We start from the raw sequence: 22,300 nt of genomic DNA on the forward strand, positions 1-22,300 counted from the left end.
AAAGTGCGCTTTCGAATATCTATAGCTACACAGGGATTATGAGACGTGAACGAAATGTTTTACCTTCTAGTATCTGTCAGTTAAGCATTGTAGATTGTTATACATCTTGTGTTGAGATTGGAACAACCTTTTTTGTGTACGACACGCGTCATTGCCCCCAGTTAATCTACTGTCTAGTACGTTCCGAAGCGTACCAGCATTAACTGATAAAAAAAACTTCCATTGTTTTATCAGTTACATGCCACGATCACCGGAACACGTGCATTATGTAGAAGCAAAAATCAGCCATATCTGTCAGTAAACCAACTAGTAATTAATGGGAAGGGAGGTGTTAGATGCGTCAAGTTTTAACTTGACAGAGGCATTCACCAACATGAATCTCCTGTGTTTTCATATTTATGTATTATGAATTGATCGTGTTAGGTAAAAGGAAAAGATAAAATCGGTGCAGTGATGGATTCGATGGAACTCGAGCGACAACGAGGTATCACGATTCAGAGTGCTGCTACCCATATAGCATGGGCAGGTCACACAATTAACGTCATCGATACACCAGGACACGTCGACTTTACAGTTGAGGTCGAGCGAGCCTTAAGGTTGTATAATAGGCACACTGCGTTAATAAACCATACTTGTAGGCTTTTAGGAATATTATCCTAAATATTAACAAGATCTTAACAACTGGATAGCAGTAACATATGAAATTCATTCATTAAATAAATTTGACTTCTAAGAACCTGGATGGTTAGAATTAACGAAAAACCGGCCTTCACTAATATTACGTTAAGTATTAGGTATTGGTATTAATAATTTATCGTCGATTCACATACATTTCAGAGTTCTTGATGGCGCTGTTTTAGTGTTATGCGCCGTTGGAGGAGTGCAATCACAGACAATGACTGTTACACGTCAGATGAAGCGTTATAATGTGCCATGTATTACATTTATCAACAAGCTCGACCGAATTACTGCTAACCCCAACCGGGTCATAAGCCAGCTAAAACAAAAGCTGGGATATAACGCAGCGTTCCTCCAAGTTCCCATCGGATTGGAGTCCAAACATGAGGTACTAGACCCGAAAATGAACTAATCTCATGCAATAAAGTTTGAGTTCCAGGGCAGGAAAAGGCAGTTAGGCTTTAGCAAACATGCGAGGCGTTTAGGTGTTATATATACATATATACTCTAGGGCCCTTTAGGCTTTGAAATACTCAAAACACACAGAGCATCGAAGAAATGCCCTCTTGACACGGACCAATTTCGCAGCGAGTTTTTAATTATTATGTATTCTTCATAATGTATCATGATCAGGGAGTTTTAAATCCTGTTGGTAGACGCATCGGATGTCTTAAGCACCGACGCTCGTGCTTTACACCAACATTAATTATTTCTCTGGTCACTTTTAAGGGCCTTCTATTTCCAAAAATAGACTGCTAACATTGAATTTGTTCTTCAATTGAATGAAGGGTGTAGTGGATCTTATACGTGAAAGATCTATATACTGCGAGGGCGCCACAGGTGAAAAAGTTCGCTATGATGAAGTGCCGAAGGATATGAGAAGTCTTGTCACTGACAAGCGACAGGTGCTTACATTTATATTAACCTAATATTTATAAATATGAGTATACAAGTAAATTATAGTAACTGAAAATTGACATATTGGGAAATGGTAATTATGAACTTCTATAATAAGACTCAAGGCGTCTAAGTTGTCTGTCAAAATCGAAAATATTTTAGTATTTTCATCCAATAATTATGAGGATTAGTGAACAGCCCACTAATAATAGCATGTAGATCACTCTGCGGAGGCACCGTGCTTAGTCGCTTAACCAGTACTTAACTAGGGTTAACGTTTCGTTCTACTTTATTAATTTATTATTTAATTATTATTTAATTAGGTAGTGTAATGATCCAGGACTGACAATTGGTGAAAAATCTATTGAGTGGTAATGTATGAATCTATTAAATGATGTTGCTATTTTCGTTATAGGAACTAGTTGAATGCTTGGCAAATGTGGACGAACATCTGGGTAACTTATTTTTGGAGGAAAAAGTAAGTCTATCTTAAATTATCGATTTTATTGCTTGCTAATAACAAACCAGTTACCTTTAGGAGAGGTCAACTAATAATAGAAAATGACGTCATCTAAAACCACATATCAGCTTGATTATCATTAATAATATCTAGCGCTTAGAAAACCGATGCCAATTTTCTGTAACTTATGTTTTTTCTTACATTTTAATGGACCTTATAGTATATCTTGTTCGTTTTTGTTACTTACCTATTGGCGTTTGGGTCGTACCAAGCGAAAGATCAGAATCTTTGCTTTAAGCGCATACACTCATACAAGCCTTCGACCATAACATAGCTTTAACATAATTTTTTTGAAGTTGGAAAACCAAACGCAATGAATCGAGATGCTTTATTAGTTGACTTATTGCCACTAACTACTTTGCATTCGCTGGCTCGAACGAACGATTTTGAAGAAAGGAACAGACTTTTTACTATTCCGATCGTATTTGGCGTTTTCCAATATCACTACTGATAGGCCCCCACCATTGAAGAAATTGAGGCTGCCTGCCGTCGGGGTACGATTGCTCGTCGTTTCTTTCCTGTGCTGATGGGAACGGCCCTGAAAAACAAAGGGATCCAACCTTTATTAGACGCCATTGTCTCGTATCTACCCAATCCAAGCGAGGTCGACAATTTCGCCTTCAAAGGTTTTCTTTAATCTGTTCTATACATTATTTGTTTTATGTGATTAGAGTAAGACTTGTAGCAGGAATGGGTTTCGGTGATTTGTTTGATTGGCAAATGATTCACCTTGGGAATAGCAAGATACAAAGAAGATTATCTTAGTCGCCATCTATCTTTCATTATATTGCATGATATTATAACTTCACGATGTGAAACATTTTAGGGGAGGAGAAAATTCGAATGGACCCAGCGCGTGTCGCTCGCGGTGAAGGATATCCGTTCGTCGGTTTCGCATTCAAACTTGAAGCTGGTCGCTTTGGTCAACTGACCTATATCAGAGTATACCAAGGAAGCTTACAGAAGGGCGACATGTTGTTTAATACTAGAACGGGCAAGAAAGTGCGTATACCCAGAGTGGTTAGGATGCACTCCGCTGAAATGGAAGATATTAATGAGGCCTATGCAGGTTTGATACAGCTAATTAATAACTATATTTTTATTAATAGTTTTAATTTAAAAAAATGTAAAAGATAGTTATTAAACAACTATTATTAACTAAACTAACTCTATTTTATTGAATAGAATATCATACTACGTTATGCAGGCCAGCACCTTCAGGAAGACTTGGGGGCTGCCTAACAGAGTGAGAAGTTTTCGGAGAAGGAGCAAATTCAGGGAATTCGGATACAGAAGCAATATTTTCCTTTTGATGACTTCCTGTACTCTCGTATAATATACCTGTTTAAATTATAGTACTGTGTACTACATTAGAGTTCAACAAGTAGGTAAATCGTAATGTGGATTATGTGCGGAGTCTAGCAGTGTATCATGATCGAGAACTTTTGCTTTTAAAAATAAACTTCGAGTGTTAACAATGCGGTGAATGTTCTGCCTCGTGTTCTTCAATGCAGTTTCTGCTTTTATTTATTCATGAATAAATATAGGTGATATTTGCGCTGTGTTTGGTGTGGACTGTGCCTCCGGAGACACGTTCGTATCGGAAAAAGGGTTGGAAGTTTCCATGGAACCTATGTTTGTGCCTGAGCCAGTAATTTCGATGTCGATTCGTCCAAAAGAAAACAAAGATGCAGATAATTTTTCGAAAGCATGCAGCCGATTTATGCGTGAGGATCCGACATTCAGGTAATACACATAACAATCATAGTTTAATGGTTGAAATAGTGGATTGTGTTCGATTTGACAATTGGCGTATTGATTGAAAATATAAATCTCAAAAATTTTTAAGTGCAGAACGTGCATACAGCATGTTCGGCTAAGGGTTCATCTCGTCTCTGAGAATTAAATCATATATTATTTAATCTAAAATGTACTTCACTGGAATACTAACTATAGGTCTACACGTATTCATGTATGTGAGACTACTCAGAAAAAATCTGCAAATAATGTAAAAATTTCATCAAATTTCGATTGCGATAAAATTGTTTGTGAAAAATGCTATTTTAGAACTAGAACGTCCTCTATCTTGTTGTACTGCATAACTAACGCTTGTTTTAATATATGAAGCAAGCATCAAAGTCTAATTAGGCATAAAGCACTAGTGCATTTGCATCACTATAGACCTAATATCTTGATAATAAAGTTGAATTATAAAACGCATTAATTTTTCTTTAACTCTTATTGATTTCGGTCGAAAATTGTCAAAAATTCTTTAATGTTTACTTGTTTTAATATTTATATACATTTTTATGTTCGTATTGTGATGTCTTCAGGGTGGAGTATGATGCCGACAACAAAGAGACGATAGCAAGCGGAATGGGTGAACTGCATCTGGATATTTACGGGCAGCGAATGGAACGGGAATATAAGTGTGCAGTAATTCTTGGAAAGCCAAAAGTCGCCTTCAGGTATCAGTATTGCATGCCTACATATATATATAAAATGACAAGGTAAACTAAATTTTCGAATCTTTTTGGAAGTTGATTTCTTCTATCTTAAGGAACATTTTTCAGGACAAAAATTGTGTTTTATGGTGAAGTATTCACCATAATTATCTGTGACCATCTGCTTATTCCGTTGCTGTAGAAATTTAAGCTACGAGAGTCCATGAAGTCTTGAAAGACAATTTTGCCAATACGTCGAAATTTTCATAATGTCTCTATTAAAAATTATAATCTATGGTAGCAGCGGGTGACGAGTATCGTGGTCGACAGTAAATTTTTAATTTAACTCTCACATTTCTGGCGTCGTGATTCTAGCGGTGAGAGGTTCAGTGTTGTCTTGAATAGAGATTTTTTTTACCTTTGTTTACTAATCTCGGTTGTCTAATGCAGAACTATTTTCTTATGCATTTCTTCTTCGGTATCTTCAGTATCAGTGTTCTTTAAAGACACTTCAATCGTAACCAACGAACCACAAGTCACAACTCCGTGCCAGATTGGGTCAGTGTGGAACCTGCGATCAAATCATGACAGTTTTGTTTGTTCAATATTTTACTTTATTAATTTGACCGAGGTAAACAAGCGCGATATTTTTTCATATACATATACAACCCGAGTCTTAATCCCCGTGCATTTTACGATAAGTCGGCTTCCACGTAAGCTTCGTGATTCACTTTTACAGGGACCCTTACGAGACTCATTTTTGCGTTAAAAATTTCCTGCCCGAATTTTTTAAACCTATGGCTTACAGTGTTTATAATTGTAGAATTTTTAACGAATACAAGCTTTTTATGGCGAGCTGTACTCCCGTTATAATTTGAAAATAAATTCATATGTGTAAACTATTCGAATTTTTAGATTTACTACAATTTGCCTGCTAGAGGTGTCAGTGATGATATCGGAGGGAACAGTCTCGGATTTGAGAGAGTATAAGTGCATCTCGTAGCATTATTTCTAAAAAAGAAATTATGTTTGTCACCTTTCGAATAGAATGACCGGACTATCATCCTAGATGTGCTTGCCTAAGAACTGTGCCAGTTTTTTACGTGACATGATAAGAAATTTAGCCTAATATGAATCAACTCAAACATTGTATGACATAACATTCAATGAGACGCGGTATTTCAAGTTAGCTATGAGGCAGTATTAGTAATAGATCAAAGTAAATGGAACCTTAGGCGTTGGAATGCACGGGACCTCCATAATTCGATACTGTGAAATACGCTTCTTACTGCACAGAGACCTTCATTGGCATGAACACTACAAGCAAAACGTTGTTTGCCTGAACGGGAGATTGAATTATACCAGACCATCACACCCGTCCTCGGTATAGCGCTCTTACTCGCGAGATTTTTTTAGATTTGCAATGCATACCATCGAGTTGTCTCATCAGAAGAAAATTTCACCAAACTTATACTCTTGAAACCCTCAGTTCTGCAGCCAGCTGATATTAAAGAAATAATATTACCTTTAGTATGTGGATTCTTCACATCAACTTATCGCCTAATTAAGTTCGATCAACAAAGAAAGCTTTAATTATACAACTTTTGTCTCGAATGTATTCAAAACAATATTTCCTACGCTATAGGCAGTAGTTTCGTTGTGGAGTAATTGTTACTGAGCGGTGTCGGCCCCTAGGAAAAACAAATAGTCTTAAATGTAGAACCTGGCACTTGCGCGGTATTTCTATGTAAAACGCCTATGCTTCGTTGGAATGAGACATAAGTACACCTTTTTTCAGGGAAAGTCTTGTCGAGCGTTGTGAATTTGATTACCTCCACAAAAAACAGTCTGGTGGACAAGGCCAATTTGGTCGCGTTTGTGGATTCCTGGAGCCACTACCAGCTGAAAGTAATACAAAGGTAAATTTTTAGTTCTGCGCGTTCTTAAAACAATACACCTCTTTGCGAACCTATGCTAATCTCTTAACGCTATAGTTTACTTGAATAGGCGGTGATTATTGCCCACGTAACGTACGTTTAACATAGTCTCCTTAATAAAAAAAAAAGCGACCCGTAAATAATATCGAGAAAAGTAAATAACATTAAAAAGAACTGTTTTTCACATTTGAATTTCCTAGCATTATAGGTATATCGTTATACCCTAAGGAGTATTCTCTACAAGTTCCAATAGATTGAACCAAAGATTATTTCAGATTGAATTTAGAGATGCCACCATGGGAACGAACGTGCCTAAGCAGTACATGGCAGGTATAGAGAAAGGCTTCAGGACTGTGTGTGAGAAAGGTCATCTAACAGGTATTGCATCCTTGCTAAAATTCTACAATATTTTACATATACAACAAATATTATTTACAATATAATATTATATAAGCGTTCCTTGTAAATTGGATTTCTAGCAACTATAAACGGAGCCTTCTTTCTTATCCGCCGCTCTTATTTCATGTTGTTCAACTAGCTGGATAGTCGATCTACTAGAACCATAGCGAGTACGTAACCGTCTCAGAAATGTTCATTTAAGTGTGACCATACCTTTAAGAAATTCTTAACAATTAAATGGGTGGCATTGGAATATTATTTTGAAATGTTTGACTTGACACTTGAGTCTCGATCTCCCAATCTTATAGGCCACAAGGTCTCTGGTGTTCGATTCCGACTTGAAGATGGCGAGCATCACATAGTTGACTCGAGTGAGTTTTCGTTCATGATGGCTGCTCAGGGCGCGATGAAACAATGTTACGAACGGGGAAACTGGCACATTCTTGAACCAATTATGACTGTTGAAATTACCGCACCGGACGAGTATCAAGGACAGGTAGGTGTATAAGTATGTAGCATATACGGAGCACCGGAGTCATTAGACTGCTACAGATGTATGTATAATTTACAACTACCAGCATAAAACGTTGTTGCGTGATAGCTGTTGTAGAACAGTGGTACCTATTTTCCGATTGAACTAATAAGTCCCTTTATTATTCTACATAGGCTGTAACCAACATTATATCGATAACCGATAATAAAATTATAATACGTCATTTCCGTTTCTCGGGCGATCACGTTTCTGCTGGTTCTTTTTCTTTGAAGTACATTGAACAACATACAGAGTGAAGTATAGTTATTGAGTAATCGAAAACAAGTTATTTAGGTGCGTCTTTAACGAATTTCTTAAATATAATATGAAAATATTATAGCTGTATGAGGTTTTAATTCCATAATCGAGAGCCAATTAATACTTTGGAAAAACCGCAGAATCATGGAATCGTCAAATCTTGCTGACTTGGAATCGTGGCTGCACACTAGATACACGATTGTGTAAAACGAAGATTTCTAAGTGTATCTTTGCTACCGACCGGCTAAAATAAATTCACTATTACTGAGATTTTTTCTTGTTATTTTAATTAATCTTTCTTTACGTAACTAAATAGCCATAAGGCTTTGTTGCACCAGCCTTGTGAAATTCCAATTATTTAATATACTACTGAAAAGAGATCATTATCATGACATATTCGTTCAACTGTTCAGTTTGGGGAATCGTGTTTTGAATGTGTTAGGCCTTTGCCAAGATGTGCGACTTTTGCCTTGACGAAATTATATTTGTAATAAGTGCGATCACTGTGATGTAAAGTATTTACAGATCTGTATAATAAGAAGTTAAAAATAACGATGAATTGGTATTTTATTGCGATTGTCCAGGTGATAGCGTCAATCTCACGCAAACATGGCGTTGTTTCGCGAACTGATTCTCAGGATGGTTGGTTTACGTTGATAGCAGAAGTTGCACTCAACGAAATGTTTGGATATTCATCGGAGCTACGATCATGCACACAAGGCAAGGGCGAGTTCACTATGGAATATTGTAGGTGAGTTTTTTTCAATTAAAAAAATACCTCTTTGGGTCTATAATCTATAGAAGACAGACAACTTCTGCGCGTTGGGGATGAGGCGTTGCTTTTAACACGTTATTTTCGTACTTATTTTCGTCCCCTACTATCCATGAGATAATGTACGCAATAACACAAATGCTCAGACGCTAATTCTGCTGTGACCATCGGATATCCAGTTGGCATGTAACAGAAAATTTTTTATCCGACTATGTCGGAAATATGTTCCGTATTAAAATTATTGTCTAGTATCTGGTGTGCATCTTTTAGTACTACACTCGCCTTGCCATGCACTACCGTCAACCAAGTTTGATACAATTTTACTATGTGCGTTCTATCTATTCTAAGTAAGGAACTTTTGGCCATGTTTCATTTATGAGGACTACGAAAAGAATTGAGCACGGAATGAGGAAGTAGGTTAGCAACAAATATGAATCGTAGTTCAAGTTATAAACAAAATTAAGTATTCACAAGTGCTTACAAAGGCGTTGCTGAGGCTGCCAAGGTTAGCGAATTAACTGAGACGCCGGAACAAAGATTATTTCATGCAATGGTGAAAAAGTGAAGCGGTAGCGGGAATACCCGTTTCAAGGTGTAGCCAAAAAAAGGGTGGCTTCAGATCCCCTCTACACCAAACCGTAGTACGCGGGCTAACTCCAAGGTTCGCCATCTTGCAGAGAAGCATCCGATAGTTCACCCGGTCAAACACAAACAATAGCTAAAAGTGGACATAATAAATAGAATTTCTATGATTTTTATTATACAGGCTGAGTCGTAACACATTTCAAGATGCTGAATAGTAGTGGTCTTTCTTTAGTGATTGTATCGTGATTTCATAATTTTTTTATAAGCTGTTTTTATAAGCTGGGTCGCAATGGACACCTTTTTCTTCGTACTGGGAGCCAGCCATCTAATGCAATGTGTAGCGGCAGTACTGAACGTAAAACTCAATACGTTTATGTCGATAATCGTTTCTTGGAAGCACACTCGATATACAACCTTATAATCCGTCTATATATTACTAGTACCAGTAATAGTCATCTATAACCAGTAATACTACATACTTTTTTTTTAGGAGAATTTAAGCATATTTTACAACCTAAACCTCCTTAGTGCGTTATTGACATATGTAGGTAAAGAACGACACGATGTCGGCTTTTAGGTGAAGATGCCCCCGTTAACGCAATTCCAGTAAAGCCAACAAAGCTAGCAGTTTAACATGCACGACCCACGAAAGCGTATGCACCATATTAGATGTAACTCTCGAAGAAACACTTAATAATCACAATAAGCGAAAAATACGTTCGAAAAGTATAATGAATCCACGCTATCCGGATAAATGATTCTCTTGAAAATGATTGTTATTGTATGATTTAAGGGCTTCTAAATACTTCTGAGTATTTCTGAAAATAGATTTCGTAGTGATTTTATGTAACTTTGTCGATATACGTTCAACTCAGTGTTTCATATTTTAGCACGTGAGGATTATAGTCTACCTAGATATTACTAACCCATTATAAATTGAATATAGGTCTCGAAAACTAATCCATGTGCTTAAAAAAACGTAAGTGACACGTTTAGGTTTCGAAACGTTAGCTTTGCTTACTTTTTCTAACTAGGGGTATGTTGAATTTGGGGTTGCAAAATTTATCACTACTAATAAAAAGAGAAAAAAAATATTTCAAATTATAGAAATAGTAAACGATTGATAGAATGAGCAGGGACATTAAGTTTTAATTTCAAATTAAATTATTGATCCAACTTTTTGAATATGAATTATTTTTTGAGAATAAGGTTTTTTTTTCTGTTGGCTCTTGTATGTTCTTTCGTGGAGCGTAGTATCTTTGTAAACGAAATTCCAAGCGCTTTCAGAAGCTATATGATAGCCCTGTATGGCATTGACAGTTTCATCTCTCTATGATCATATCTATCGCAAAGTATAGGTGCTCCCTGCATGGATTTGACAACAATGTATGCTGGAATTTAAATAAATAACGCATTTATGTAATGTTTGCGACATAATTATCCTCTTTTTTCCTGTTTGAAATGTGACGACATATGTTTTCCTTTATGCTTCGTCCTTGTCCTTCAGGTATTCTCCTACAAGTCCTGCGGTTCAACAAGAACTTATTGAGCAGTATCAAGAACAGTTGAACCCGAAGTTGCAACAGACTGGAAAGAAGAAGGGAAGGAATTAGGTGGATTAGCTTTCAACACTTCGCGCACCTTAGCTTCAGTTCAGGAGCAATAATAATATTCTTACGACTACGTTAAAACTGGAAAATAAGCTGTGAGATGAGCCTTGGTGCCAGTTGGCTTGTTTAAATAAGACAATGAGATTGAATATATTATATATTAACTCGACGTATACGCTTTCATTGAGAATGTGGCAAATGGCATATATATATATATATATATATATATATATATATATATATATATATATATATATATATTGGCAAGTTATTTTAAGATTGTTACTGTCGAATAGAGAGGATAAACACGACCCAAGTGAATATTAGCACAACGATTTGGAAAAATTATCAGCTCACAAGCATATGTAAAAAGCGGGCTAATTTACAACGGTTGACTCTTAGCTCGGCGTTGCGGGAATATGTACATACTTGTGAATGTTTATAGTTGTCGAAAATTTTCGGGCAGATATCATTAATTGGTACTTCAAGAGGAGGCTATACAAAACTAGATTAGGATAGAATTTTTATGGGAAGCGTTTTGCCGGGTTAACTTTAGCTCGTAGTATTAATAAAGTGACAGTTACTGTCAAGATGTAAGGCTTCATTATATATGAAACAGCATACTGTTGAATTTCTTTCGATTTTTCATTTATTGCTACAAATCGGATTAATCAGTATCGTTGTAACGACGCACTAATTACTACATGATCCTACGCGAGATCTTTCTAATCAGAAGTGGCCCTTTCGGACACAAAACACTAGGCTAGGTATGTACTATTAACTAGTCATTTTCATTTGAGGCTTTGCTTTGTCAAGGCACGTTACCTTTAGAAAAGCAAATGCAAAATATAAGCGTTCGATTCAGTACCGACTTGAAATAATCTCCACCGCATCACTGGAGATCAGCCGCGTTCGTAGGCCTTAGAGCTGAGAGATTTTCATCTTTCTTTATCTAATCATATTTACCGCGTAGAACATGTCAGCATCGGGAACTGAATCAGCGAGCTCTGGCTGAGAAGCTTTAAACATGTACAGAAATTATTACTTTAGAACTGTTAGCAAGTAACATATTGTCCCCCTGATGTTGTAGTGGCTAGACTGGAGGGACACCCGGGGGTTTAGGTTCGACACACTTAGTTTCGTGCTTAGAGGGTCTGACATAATGCCTTAAGAACTTACTGCCTGGTGTGAAACTCGAAGCATTTAGTAAATAATGTACAACATAGCAGGGAAAGATATGTCTTATTATTCAAGTACTAAAACAATAACTCTAAAGCTGAGCAGGCATTTTTGCCCTACTGCGAAAATCGATTTCAATGAATACAATCTGCTCGAGTACGAAAGCTTAAAAAAGAAATAATGCACCTAAGGTATATTCTAAATTATAAGATAATTGTGGCTAACAGAAGAAAGAGTTAGTCTTCACGATGCGGTCCTATGTCTGAAACGGTAGAGAATGTACGCCGTTTGGCCCTGTTTGACTCTTCTCCCCTTACATATATACAGAGAGAGGGAAATGTTCTATTTAATCATGAACCAAGAGCTATAATTAACTGATACATTAAAACGTAGATATAAAATTAATACATTTTTAAATTCGCCTCTGCAAAAAACTCAATAACGTTCTCATATTTCGTTTTGAAATGAACCAGTTCATATCCATTTAACAGGTTGTTGCTGAATTCATTGCGCGACCGTTTACAGCCGCGCGCATTTCCTTGTTTTAAGACTACGGCAAAAGCAGATCATTATTGTCCTGTGACCAGATCCTGTGCTCTTAAATTGGGCAAACAGATCACCGATAACTGCGCAGGCATCGACGTGGAAATGCCTTGTAGAGAAATATCTTAGTGACAAAATTCCAGACTATTGAAATGAGCAAAGGAAGGGACAACACAGAAATGTTGCAAATGTGTTGTTCTCTGTCATTTTAAACTCTCACTTATTTTGGTGAACGCTTTACGAAATACAACAATGAATCATTATTTCTAATATTATAGTATATTACAGAGACGCGTACTCTAGTGAAAACTGGTCAGCTACCCCGGAATTACCTAGTCAACCCGATGCTTACGACTGCTATATGATTGATCGCAACGAACTATGCGCAATTTTAATTAATGTTGTGATTTAGTCTATACTCTATTTACTACTTTACCATTTAATATCAACTGGACTATTAATCTAACTAATTAATTAAAGACAGTTTTATCACATAATGGTGGTGAGGATCAGGTGAGTAAGAAGCAGTAAAGTGATAGGCGTCGTTAAATCTATGACGCTTTCTTTGTGGTACCTGTCCTAACTCGATAGCTCTTTACATAAGAGAACGACTGTTGTAAACAAGCCATCCCTGCTAGGCCCAGCCTCTAGTGAATTGCTGCAACAGCACTAATGTCTAATAGGCAATCAGTATACCCAATGAACAAAGGAAGACTTCCATAGTGGTTATCGGCACGTTTCCGCCGCCTGTGTGTAGTCAGGGCAATACATACTTTCCCCGACGGTCGTAATAACATTTCTTTGCGTTGTTCTTACATGTACGAACATACAAGTGTTCCCAAACAACTTCATTGAAATGGTGAGAGTGGGTAGTAGTAGTACCCTAACTCAGTTTCCCTGTGAGATGCCCTTATGATAAGGTGATGACAGCTTCGATGACAGTTTATATCTGTCGCCAACTGCCACCTGCTAGGACGCAGCTGTCACCTGAAAAGCCGTCACTCTGATTGAATTGTTTAATTAGAACAGAAAGCAGGACAAGTGCTGGCGAAAGTACACATATGATATACATTACGCTCTAGGGTGTTACGGAAGTACATATTTTTTTCGCAAAATATTAGTTAGTATCAGCCAAGTGGAACACTCAACGCTAAAGTACAAAGTACTCGGATCTATCGATGTTTCCTGCGCACACCCCTAATACTAATTAAACAGTGCAAAATAGATGTACTATTACAGGACCGTCGCTTCTGTGTAGTGAGTATTAATGTAGTGCTATAACAGCTGAAGCCAATTTGATTTGGAAACACCGTGTCGTTTTCGAAGTAGGGTGCGCCCTAATTGCCACTCCCGTATAGATGAAGGTTTCAGTAGTGTGCGTGCGACTTTGCTTGCTGCAATAATCATTGCGGATACAAACAAGTGCAGTGCACCAGGATACAAAAGTCGCTACCTATTGGCGGTTCGTACGCCTACGCTTTACCAAAGACCGTTGTGACAATCAGCAGGACTTCCCTTTCATTTCACAACGAAAACAGGGATCTTGGTAAGGCGATAGCTGAATGCGCTACGGCAGATGGAAGGTAGAAAAGCGGATGTTTTATGATACACAACATAACATTATCGTGTGACGTGTATGAGCTTAGCAAATAGATTAAGGCTACTTGTAGAGTACAACCACGACGATACGTGTGCATGTAAACTGTCTGCTCTGAAAGTATGCCCCGACAACATATTTGCTTAAAACAAAGGTTGTCCAGGCTTAGACTCACTTTGGTTTAAAAAACTAAAACAGTATCATGGTACCAAATTCTTTTTCGTTTAGTGCTCCGTATCGGAACGCTTTTTGATAAGTCATTGAAAGGATGCGTAAACGTTAGGTGAAAGTTTTACGAGGGACGGCTGCAAGTCGGTTCTCGAGAAAGTTAAATCCTAAAGGTGCAATTTTACATAGAAGGCTAATTGAAATATACAGGAAGTCAAATAAAAAGTATCTCTATAATGCCAACGAAGGTGGTAGATGTTACAAAACATTGTGATTTCGTCATCTCAGGATAATGAAGACAATCCGAATAATATTGGTCTTGCTTACAGCAAGGATGAGATGTTTTCTCCAGTTGCACCTATTCTTCAAGTTGGCTGTCAGTTACTTATAGAATCGTATTATTTACAGTCGTCGACATTCGACAGTGCCCAAAGGCCACTTTCACTCTTGCGTTCATCGTTATTTCTGCCTGCATAGCTAGTGTTGAAAAATTAGCTGTAATTTTTATCTGAGTTATTGTACTATGAGATAATGGCCGAAAATAAAACAAAGGAATATCTAGCAAAGTAATATTCAATGTTGGACTCAACAGACTTATTCGACCGAACTAAGTCTGTGTGATTGCCAATTGGTGCTAAGACAATGGAGAGGTTCGTAGTCAACTAAACGTTAAAACGTTCGGAGAAAAATTAATAGATCCACGTGCATTATAATAAAAAATCATATCCTGGCGTTATTTATCATTTCTTATTAAAACTTTTGAAGGGTAGGGAAATTATTTGTCATTTAGCTCAATTAAAAGCTTTCCTTTTATTGCATAGCCGGCAAAATAGTATACGATTTTTATTGATCGAGATGTATCGATTAAGACTTTTAACTACATTATTTCAGTACAGTATCAAATACAAATCATGCCTTTTCCATCTGTTTCTGCGCAAGGCCCACTGAACACCACATGATGTAAACGCCCTCAAGTGTTGAAAAGGATGAACTTTTTTTCACCCACAAACCCACCAATGTGATCGAGCGAATGGTTTACATTAAAACAGCGTGACAGCCCTGCAGCTGGCTGCCTTTTGGTGCGAGACATTCACTGTGGTCACTTATTTTTACGAGTTTCAAATCCATGATCGCGTTTAAGTTAAGGATAAAAATTCGCAATTCCGTATAGTAAAGGGCACTCGTGACACGTTCGAGAATATGATCGATAGTGCGTGAGATAGTAGTTCTTAACATTTTTTGGGTAGAAACGTCACAATAGGCACTTATTTTTTGTCCAAAACGAAAACATTTTTACCACAGATGTTTATGAATTGCGAAAGGCGATTTGTAAAAAAATAAACGCTTTATTGAGGAGATCTTTACACGTTTTGGCGATCAATCGTATGCGATTGACGCATGTCATACGTTTTAGTGTGCTGTTTATATGTATCATCCCATGTCTCAAAATGGCGCCATTTAGGAACGATGCGATATTTTGCAGCATTTTTTTCGTTTTCGAGATGCATTTATGCTTTTCGAATCTCAGACACGTCTGGATATCGTTATTCCGCTATTAGAACCGTTTGACACTACAGCAGACGGCTGGCCTTTAGTACGAGACGAAATATAGATAGGATAGAAACTTAGACCAGCGCATCTCTTTAAGATAAACTCGTTACCTGCTGTAGTATAGCGAGAACTCGGACTTTTAACGATAACAAATTTATTCACTTTGACCGAACTAATAAAAAAATAGTATTAGAAGCGGGTGCCGCATGATTTATGCAATTGAGACGCAGAAACAGTTGCTTGTTCTTATTTTACTAAGAACTCTGAAAGTAGAGATACATACGTTAACTGAAAATAGAGCTTGAAAAGTTCGAATTCACCAGTTAGTAGATTTAAGTGGTCGAGAAGAACCGACGTATTGCACCTAAAAATCTTCTGAACGACATCTTCGTTAACTCTGGCCTCTAGTCGTAAATACTAAAATTTATCATTGTAAAAATATGCGGCAACTGTTGGGAGAGTAACTGGTACGCGTTCCGGTAGTCGCGTCAACGCCTTCTGCCAAAAATACTTAGCGACAAAGAGTAATAATTATTATCTGCTTATGGACGGATTGGGGTCTATGTTACGATCGGATTACGCGGTCTGAACAAGCATATTTACGTCTTGTCCTAAGCGACACAAGAGTTTAAAAAAGGACCATGAAAAGAGAAAGTGATATCATAACTACGGAAATAACGTCATTGGCCATAACTACGAGGGGATAAAACCACGCCTTCACGCAAAAGCACCGCGATATTCTTGTTGCTGTCACGTATTGAGATGTTTTATCTGTTCACTTTTTTTCAATGTCGTGTTGTACATATTAATCGTGTAAAAAAAGCTGCATTACTACAACAGGTATTAATAATTTGCACGATATGTGGTTTGGTACACTCATATCTTCATTCGCGTACTAAATCCTTTGCTCGTGGTTTCTATCATGACATTGTTTTTCTTTTTCTTTATTTCCGCCGATCGTTACGTATGTAAGAGCAGTGTTATGCAAAAGGAGAGATCTCCAATCGCAGATATTCTTCTATGATTTATATTTTCTTCGTTTCTAAAGAGGAGGAGCTTTTAATTCAAAGGATACCAGCCATTTGCGACAGTTAATAAATTTCCGAAACTCGAAATACTAGCTTTTGCTTTATTATGCAATCTACTAGAAGAAGTTACCCCTTACTTAACATAAAACTAGACATGGTTATCTAATTTTATCTTGTTGTACTTTTATCTATGAACGACTGAATTCTTTTCCAGTCGTACGTTACCGTGGGGCGTAAAGTAAAGCCGCTTCTCTGGGACGAATAAAACATTCAGTCACACTTTATATTGTTATAGAATTAGTGACAACGATGTAACAACTAAAGAAAACTGCCAATAAGCAAATGCTTAATGAGTAGATGTCGTCTTGAAGGCCGACGGCACAGATGACCGCAAACGACGAGTGGAGCAAAAAGCAACAGACGAGAAAGTCAAGGCTGATCGGCAGGTTTGTGCCTATGTATATGTACATGTAAGCGTACCTGCCCATCGGAGAAGAATCTTTTTTGTTACTGTGTGCTTGAAATGTACGCCGTATTGGTATCAACTGTGATTTGAATTTATATACTTATCAAGTTATGAAACTTTGTTTTGCTATCAGAAATTTTTCCAAGTCGAGTGACTATATGATACATACAAGTAAAACCTGTGCATGTAATAGCTTTCGTATGACCGTCATCGCATTCATTGAATTTGACTATCGGCCGCGGACCATCGACCTTTAGCGGTAACAGGGTGAGCTTCAGAAAAACAAAATTGTTTGTTCTATAATCTACATCGTAATTGAATTTAATAATTTTTCAGCCGCTGTTACTATTGGGACGTCCGGCTGCACCTGTGGGTAGGACTAATAATAACAGGCTCCACGCATGAGGTCCTATGGGAACTTTGCCGTCTTCGCGAGTCTATTATTATTTGCTTTTGCAGCTTTGTACTTATAACGCCGTTTCTTTAATTGATATAAAGATACATTGATTTTCGACTTGTATGTACTTGTTATTCCTGAACAAACTTGCAAGTTGTCCTTTGTCGGTAAGAACTGCTTGGGCACTAGAGGAGGGAGCTGCGGTATAACAGCGTTCCTAATAATTATAGCAACCGAAATGATGGTTACATTAGTCAATCACAAGGGTTGCTGCTTTGGCTACTATTTTTCAATGTAAAGACCTAACCATAACAGTCGGTAAAGCAGTGGCTAGCGATGATTTTCTATTACCCTTCTGAAAGAGCTAAAAAATCTCAGCCATTTTTCAAAGGAGACAAACAGTTTGATTGAATGAAAATTAGGTAGCGTAACAACGATTAAGTTACTAATATGACTAAGTCATTTTGGAAGCCCCTAATTTATTTGCGCTCTAAAAACTGAATTTTTTTAAGGGGTTAATTGAATAGCGCAGTTACCGAAAAAATGAACCAAAGTGAGGTCATCTCATCCTTTCGCTGGCTTCTGCTATTTAAAGCCTATCGCACCATATCATTAGTAGATACATATAGCTTCTGGCGAATGACAGTTTGTTCCTTAACATAATTAACTTCGGATCTATCCTATCGGAGACATATCAGTAACAATGACCGAACTGGAGCGAAACAAGCAGCTTGTTATTAGTTCCTGTTTCAAGCTTGATACACCGAAAATAAAAAGTTCCTGCTTGGTTATGCCAAGCCGTATGTAATAGTAAGTTGAAAATTCCACGTCCGAAATATCAATATAATCGCATTACCGATAGCCAGCTACGGTTAGAGAAGATTTCTCATATTGAATACGTTTTAATTGGAAGACATGGCTTTTGTTGACGGACACCAACAAAGCTTGATTAGGTGTACCTTGAATACGATGAATCTATTGCCTGATTTTGAGTACTCATTGCAATAGCTGCTTTTAAACTATTGTTACTTAAGTGTAAGTTATCGCTACTGTCCCAATAGAGCTGGATATGCCGGTTAATATATGGAGTACACTATATTTTGTAAAAACAATATTAAAATTTTTTTGTTAGCAGTTGTCTGTTTACAAACTACCGAGACGGCGGAACAGGTATTACTCGGACATCGTGTCTTCTTGGAAGGTGAACCCTGATCTAGAAAGAAATCATTCTTCTACTAAGTTGTCAATCGGTATACGAAAGGTTCACCAAATTTCTCTTGTCAACTGTCAAAAGATGTGTTTTGGCCGATGTTCAATTTTAATACATATGTCATTTTTAGCACACTCGACAGAAGTTGTGCAGCCGCTTACGATGGTGCTGTATTATTAATGAATAGTCAGCCATAGTAGCGGGCAGGGGAGTATTTTCCAATAAGTTAATGTATCAAAGCGTGTGGAAGTTGGGCGGACAGACTTGATTTGTGTACGCATTATATCAATGACGCTTAATGGCTCCGTTATCGTATATAAATAGCTGTTGGGTCTCGGCCCTATGCTGAGACAAACATGAAGTCCGAAAATAATCGTAATCCCAAACAAATAACACTTTGTTAACTTAAGGTTACTATAGTAACAATGTAAAGATTGGATAAATGGCGAAGGTCAACTGAACAATTTTCTGGTTAATTGAAATAACAAGGTGTAGTAACCCAAGATAATGCGCCTAAAATCAATTGTGGGACTCTTGTGAATTTCCAGCGGTGTGGTAAAAGAACAACGACAAAATAACCAGATATTACGAGCTGCGTTAAAGTAGTATATATATATATATGTCATCATTGTCAAGCGTCTTCTAAGGGTACGGCGCTTTGATTGGGACTTTTTATTGTTTGTATGTATATATTTTGCTAACATTTTCACAAGTGCTAGAAGTGTCACTTCTGACGATCAACCGCCATTGATCCCGACTAAAACTCTGGTTCGGAACCTAAAATGCTCGCTAAAGGGATATCTTGAATGCACTTCTTCTCATTTTTCGTTTATTTATTTTCAAGCAACCTCAGAATATCTTTTCTTTAATCTGTAGAACATTACATTTAGGTGCCGTATTCTTTATAAAAGTGGACCGACTTATGCTTGCTGGTCGCGTTGAACCTCGCGTATTTTTTTCTGTGTAGTAGTTTTCTTTGTGTTAGATTTTGTTGATGTCATTGTTGTAGTAGCGGCAGCGCAGGATTTTCGTGTCGACGTTTGCGGGAAAGAACAGGCAGTTGCGTTCCAGAGCTACGATACGGGTAGTCTGCTTTGAGAGTGATACTGAGAATGGTAATTGTGGAAGACATATGGCTCACAAACGTGATCTCTCTTACGTCTACATCCACTGATAAACCATCTGGACGAGCAACGGAATAGCAATAGCGAAATAGTTGCCGAAACAGCTTTGCATGTTGCAGTGTGTCTATTTTAGAGAGGACCGTATACGCATATGTGGTACGAAAGTATTGATTGTTTTTGAGCCAAAACTGAAGCAAGTCTTTTTTATATTAAAGCAATATAACTAAATTAAAAATGCGCTATTTCGATCGGTGGTCTTTTGCCATGTTTTTAGTAACATTATCACTTTTGTGACTCCTGGGCGAAAAACTGCGACAAAAAATTCTTACATCAGTCAAATAAAACTAAATGAACATTAAGGCAGTTATAAAAGTCAAAGCTGATAATAGTGTCGTAGTGCAAGGTTTAGGCTATACGAGGGATGCATTCAAATTTCCCATACAAATTTCTCCCATTTCTGTTGGTTATCTGAAGACGTATGTGGTTTGGCACTGTCGTGACGGGAGACGCCTTTTCCGTTCCCTAGTTCTAGACAATTTTCTTAATAACTCGCTGTTTTGTTAGCAAAGTGACATGTTTCGTAATGCACGACTGTTTTCCAGTTTTGTATAGCATATGTTTAGTAGTTTTATTACTTTCTTTGACGTCAGCCTGAGCTTTGCTTTGGTTATAGAGTATTAATTTGTTTTGGGCGAATTCGCGTAGCACCCAGGCATAGAGTTTTTTCCTTTTAGCCGGCTTCCCTTAAATGCTGAAATTGTTACTGGCAGGCATTTAGCTTCCTTGAAATATTATGGCTTTTCACGTATCGATATCATTAAGCTTTCGCAACAGTTGCATCACCCTGTTTTGTAATTAGTCAATTTTCACGGGGAATATATACAAATTTACACTTATAGGCACCACATAAATCTCCAAGCTATTTCTTCTGATAACACATCTTAACCATAAATACCAGCAATACTTTTTTGACAGATTATTATATATATATATATATATATATGTATATATATGTATAGACAGAAAGATGAGTGGAATTCCTACAAAGATTCGTTATATTTTACAGTTTGACTACGACAATGGCACAGATGCTGCTTAGGCTCATAAAGACATCCCTGATGTTTATGATCAAGATGTATTATCGGAAAAAACAACCCAAAGCAAGGTTCCATTAGGCACTATTTAAACAATTTGAAAAAAGCTGGTTAAAAAAAGAAGCTCGATGTTTCGAATTGACGCAAAATAATTTACTCGATTGGCTCTCCATCTGCAAAGCTTTACAGAGACACAATGAAATTGAACTATTCCTTATATATTACGGATAAACAAATTTTGCGAAAAAAAAAAAATGTGTTCCGCAATCTGCGGCAAACCACGACTGATGCCAAGGGGTGCTGTCATGTTTAATTGAAAGGGGGTTATGCATCATCAGGTGTTGCTATATTCGTTCGGATTTCTGCTGTCAGCAATTAACAATACTGACCGGAACAACAAAACCGAAAAGGCGTCGTCTTCCACCATAGCCATGCCAGCGCGAATATATGTTTAATTACTCGAGAAAAATTATGAGAGCTTGCATGGGAAATGTTAATGTATCCAGCCTATAGCGCAGACCTTGCACTATAAAAAGATTCTCAGTGCCAATGATGGTACTTTCGATAACGCGCTTTTTTGCTAAGCTGGAGAAATGCGTGGCGGCATTCGTTTGAATCCAAACGTGGACGCACCTCGTTTCGTGATGAGAGCGAGTTGCGTAATAAAATTCCTGACAGCGGTACCGGAGGTAAAACCTATTTAGCAAAACATTCAAATTTTACACGATCATCTGTTCCAGTCTGCGCAGAATTCTCTTAATTTTGTTAATTTCGTACCAAATGAGGGATCTAAAAGCACTTGCTGCAATTTTTCGCCTGAAAACCACCGACGTTTGACAATGAAGGGATTGTGGTGTTACCAGAAAAATGACGGAAGACTAACGGCCAAAATAAAGCATATCTATTGTTGTAATATGGTTTTAAAATGCAAAAATTGTTTGCGATCATTTCACTCTAAAAACCGTAAATACCTTTTCAGCTACCCAATATGTACATATGACCTCCTATCATTTAGATGGTAACGTATTTACTCCGCCTTTCTGGAAATGGGTATCACGCTGAGATATATAATCTGAACGCGACTTCAACTGTGACACCTGTATTCTTACTGCCGTGCCGAAACCGGCGTTGTTGTGCAGTATGGTGGGGTTAGTTCTGTCTACAAATCATGGCTACTTAATGAGCATTCACCCATAGTTCTTGAACGTATACATAATCTACACACAAAGATGTCCATATGATCATTAGACACACCAAACAGATCAACAGCATTTGTTTTAGGCTAATATATATTCTTCACTTAATTAATCT

General features: G+C 37.4%; 1 protein-coding gene and 1 long non-coding RNA gene across 4 annotated transcripts in view; one reads left to right on the forward strand and one right to left on the reverse strand.

The window, feature by feature from the left end:
• The window catches only part of mEFG1 (mitochondrial translation elongation factor G 1), a 32,334-nt gene that overhangs the window by 3,786 nt on the left and 6,248 nt on the right, over positions 1-22,300 (forward strand). For 2 of the 3 annotated variants that reach the window (XM_086984317.1, XM_022798723.2), the window contains exons 2-14: positions 424-596; positions 838-1,066; positions 1,467-1,583; positions 1,991-2,053; positions 2,550-2,721; positions 2,922-3,164; positions 3,643-3,841; positions 4,429-4,563; positions 6,338-6,458; positions 6,752-6,854; positions 7,184-7,371; positions 8,250-8,416; positions 10,530-11,253. In XM_086984317.1, the coding sequence (XP_086840443.1) occupies positions 424-596; positions 838-1,066; positions 1,467-1,583; positions 1,991-2,053; positions 2,550-2,721; positions 2,922-3,164; positions 3,643-3,841; positions 4,429-4,563; positions 6,338-6,458; positions 6,752-6,854; positions 7,184-7,371; positions 8,250-8,416; positions 10,530-10,635 (2,016 nt within the window). In that variant the 3' untranslated portion in view covers positions 10,636-11,253. Of the gene's footprint in view, positions 1-423; positions 597-837; positions 1,067-1,466; positions 1,584-1,990; positions 2,054-2,549; positions 2,722-2,921; positions 3,165-3,642; positions 3,842-4,428; positions 4,564-6,337; positions 6,459-6,751; positions 6,855-7,183; positions 7,372-8,249; positions 8,417-10,529; positions 13,214-22,300 lie in introns of those variants that run through there. The other variant, XM_022798722.2, reaches the window with a different exon arrangement.
• Positions 10,147-13,992, reverse strand: LOC147756365 (uncharacterized). Its single transcript, XR_015324331.1, has 2 exons — positions 13,171-13,992; positions 10,147-11,651 (listed from the first exon to the last, which is right to left on the reverse strand). It is a non-coding gene; the product is annotated as an uncharacterized LOC147756365 (long non-coding RNA).

Source organism: Varroa destructor, unplaced genomic scaffold, assembly GCF_002443255.2.
Source record: "Varroa destructor unplaced genomic scaffold, Vdes_3.0 BEIS01000003.1, whole genome shotgun sequence".
NCBI classification, from domain to species: Eukaryota; Metazoa; Arthropoda; class Arachnida; order Mesostigmata; family Varroidae; genus Varroa; species Varroa destructor.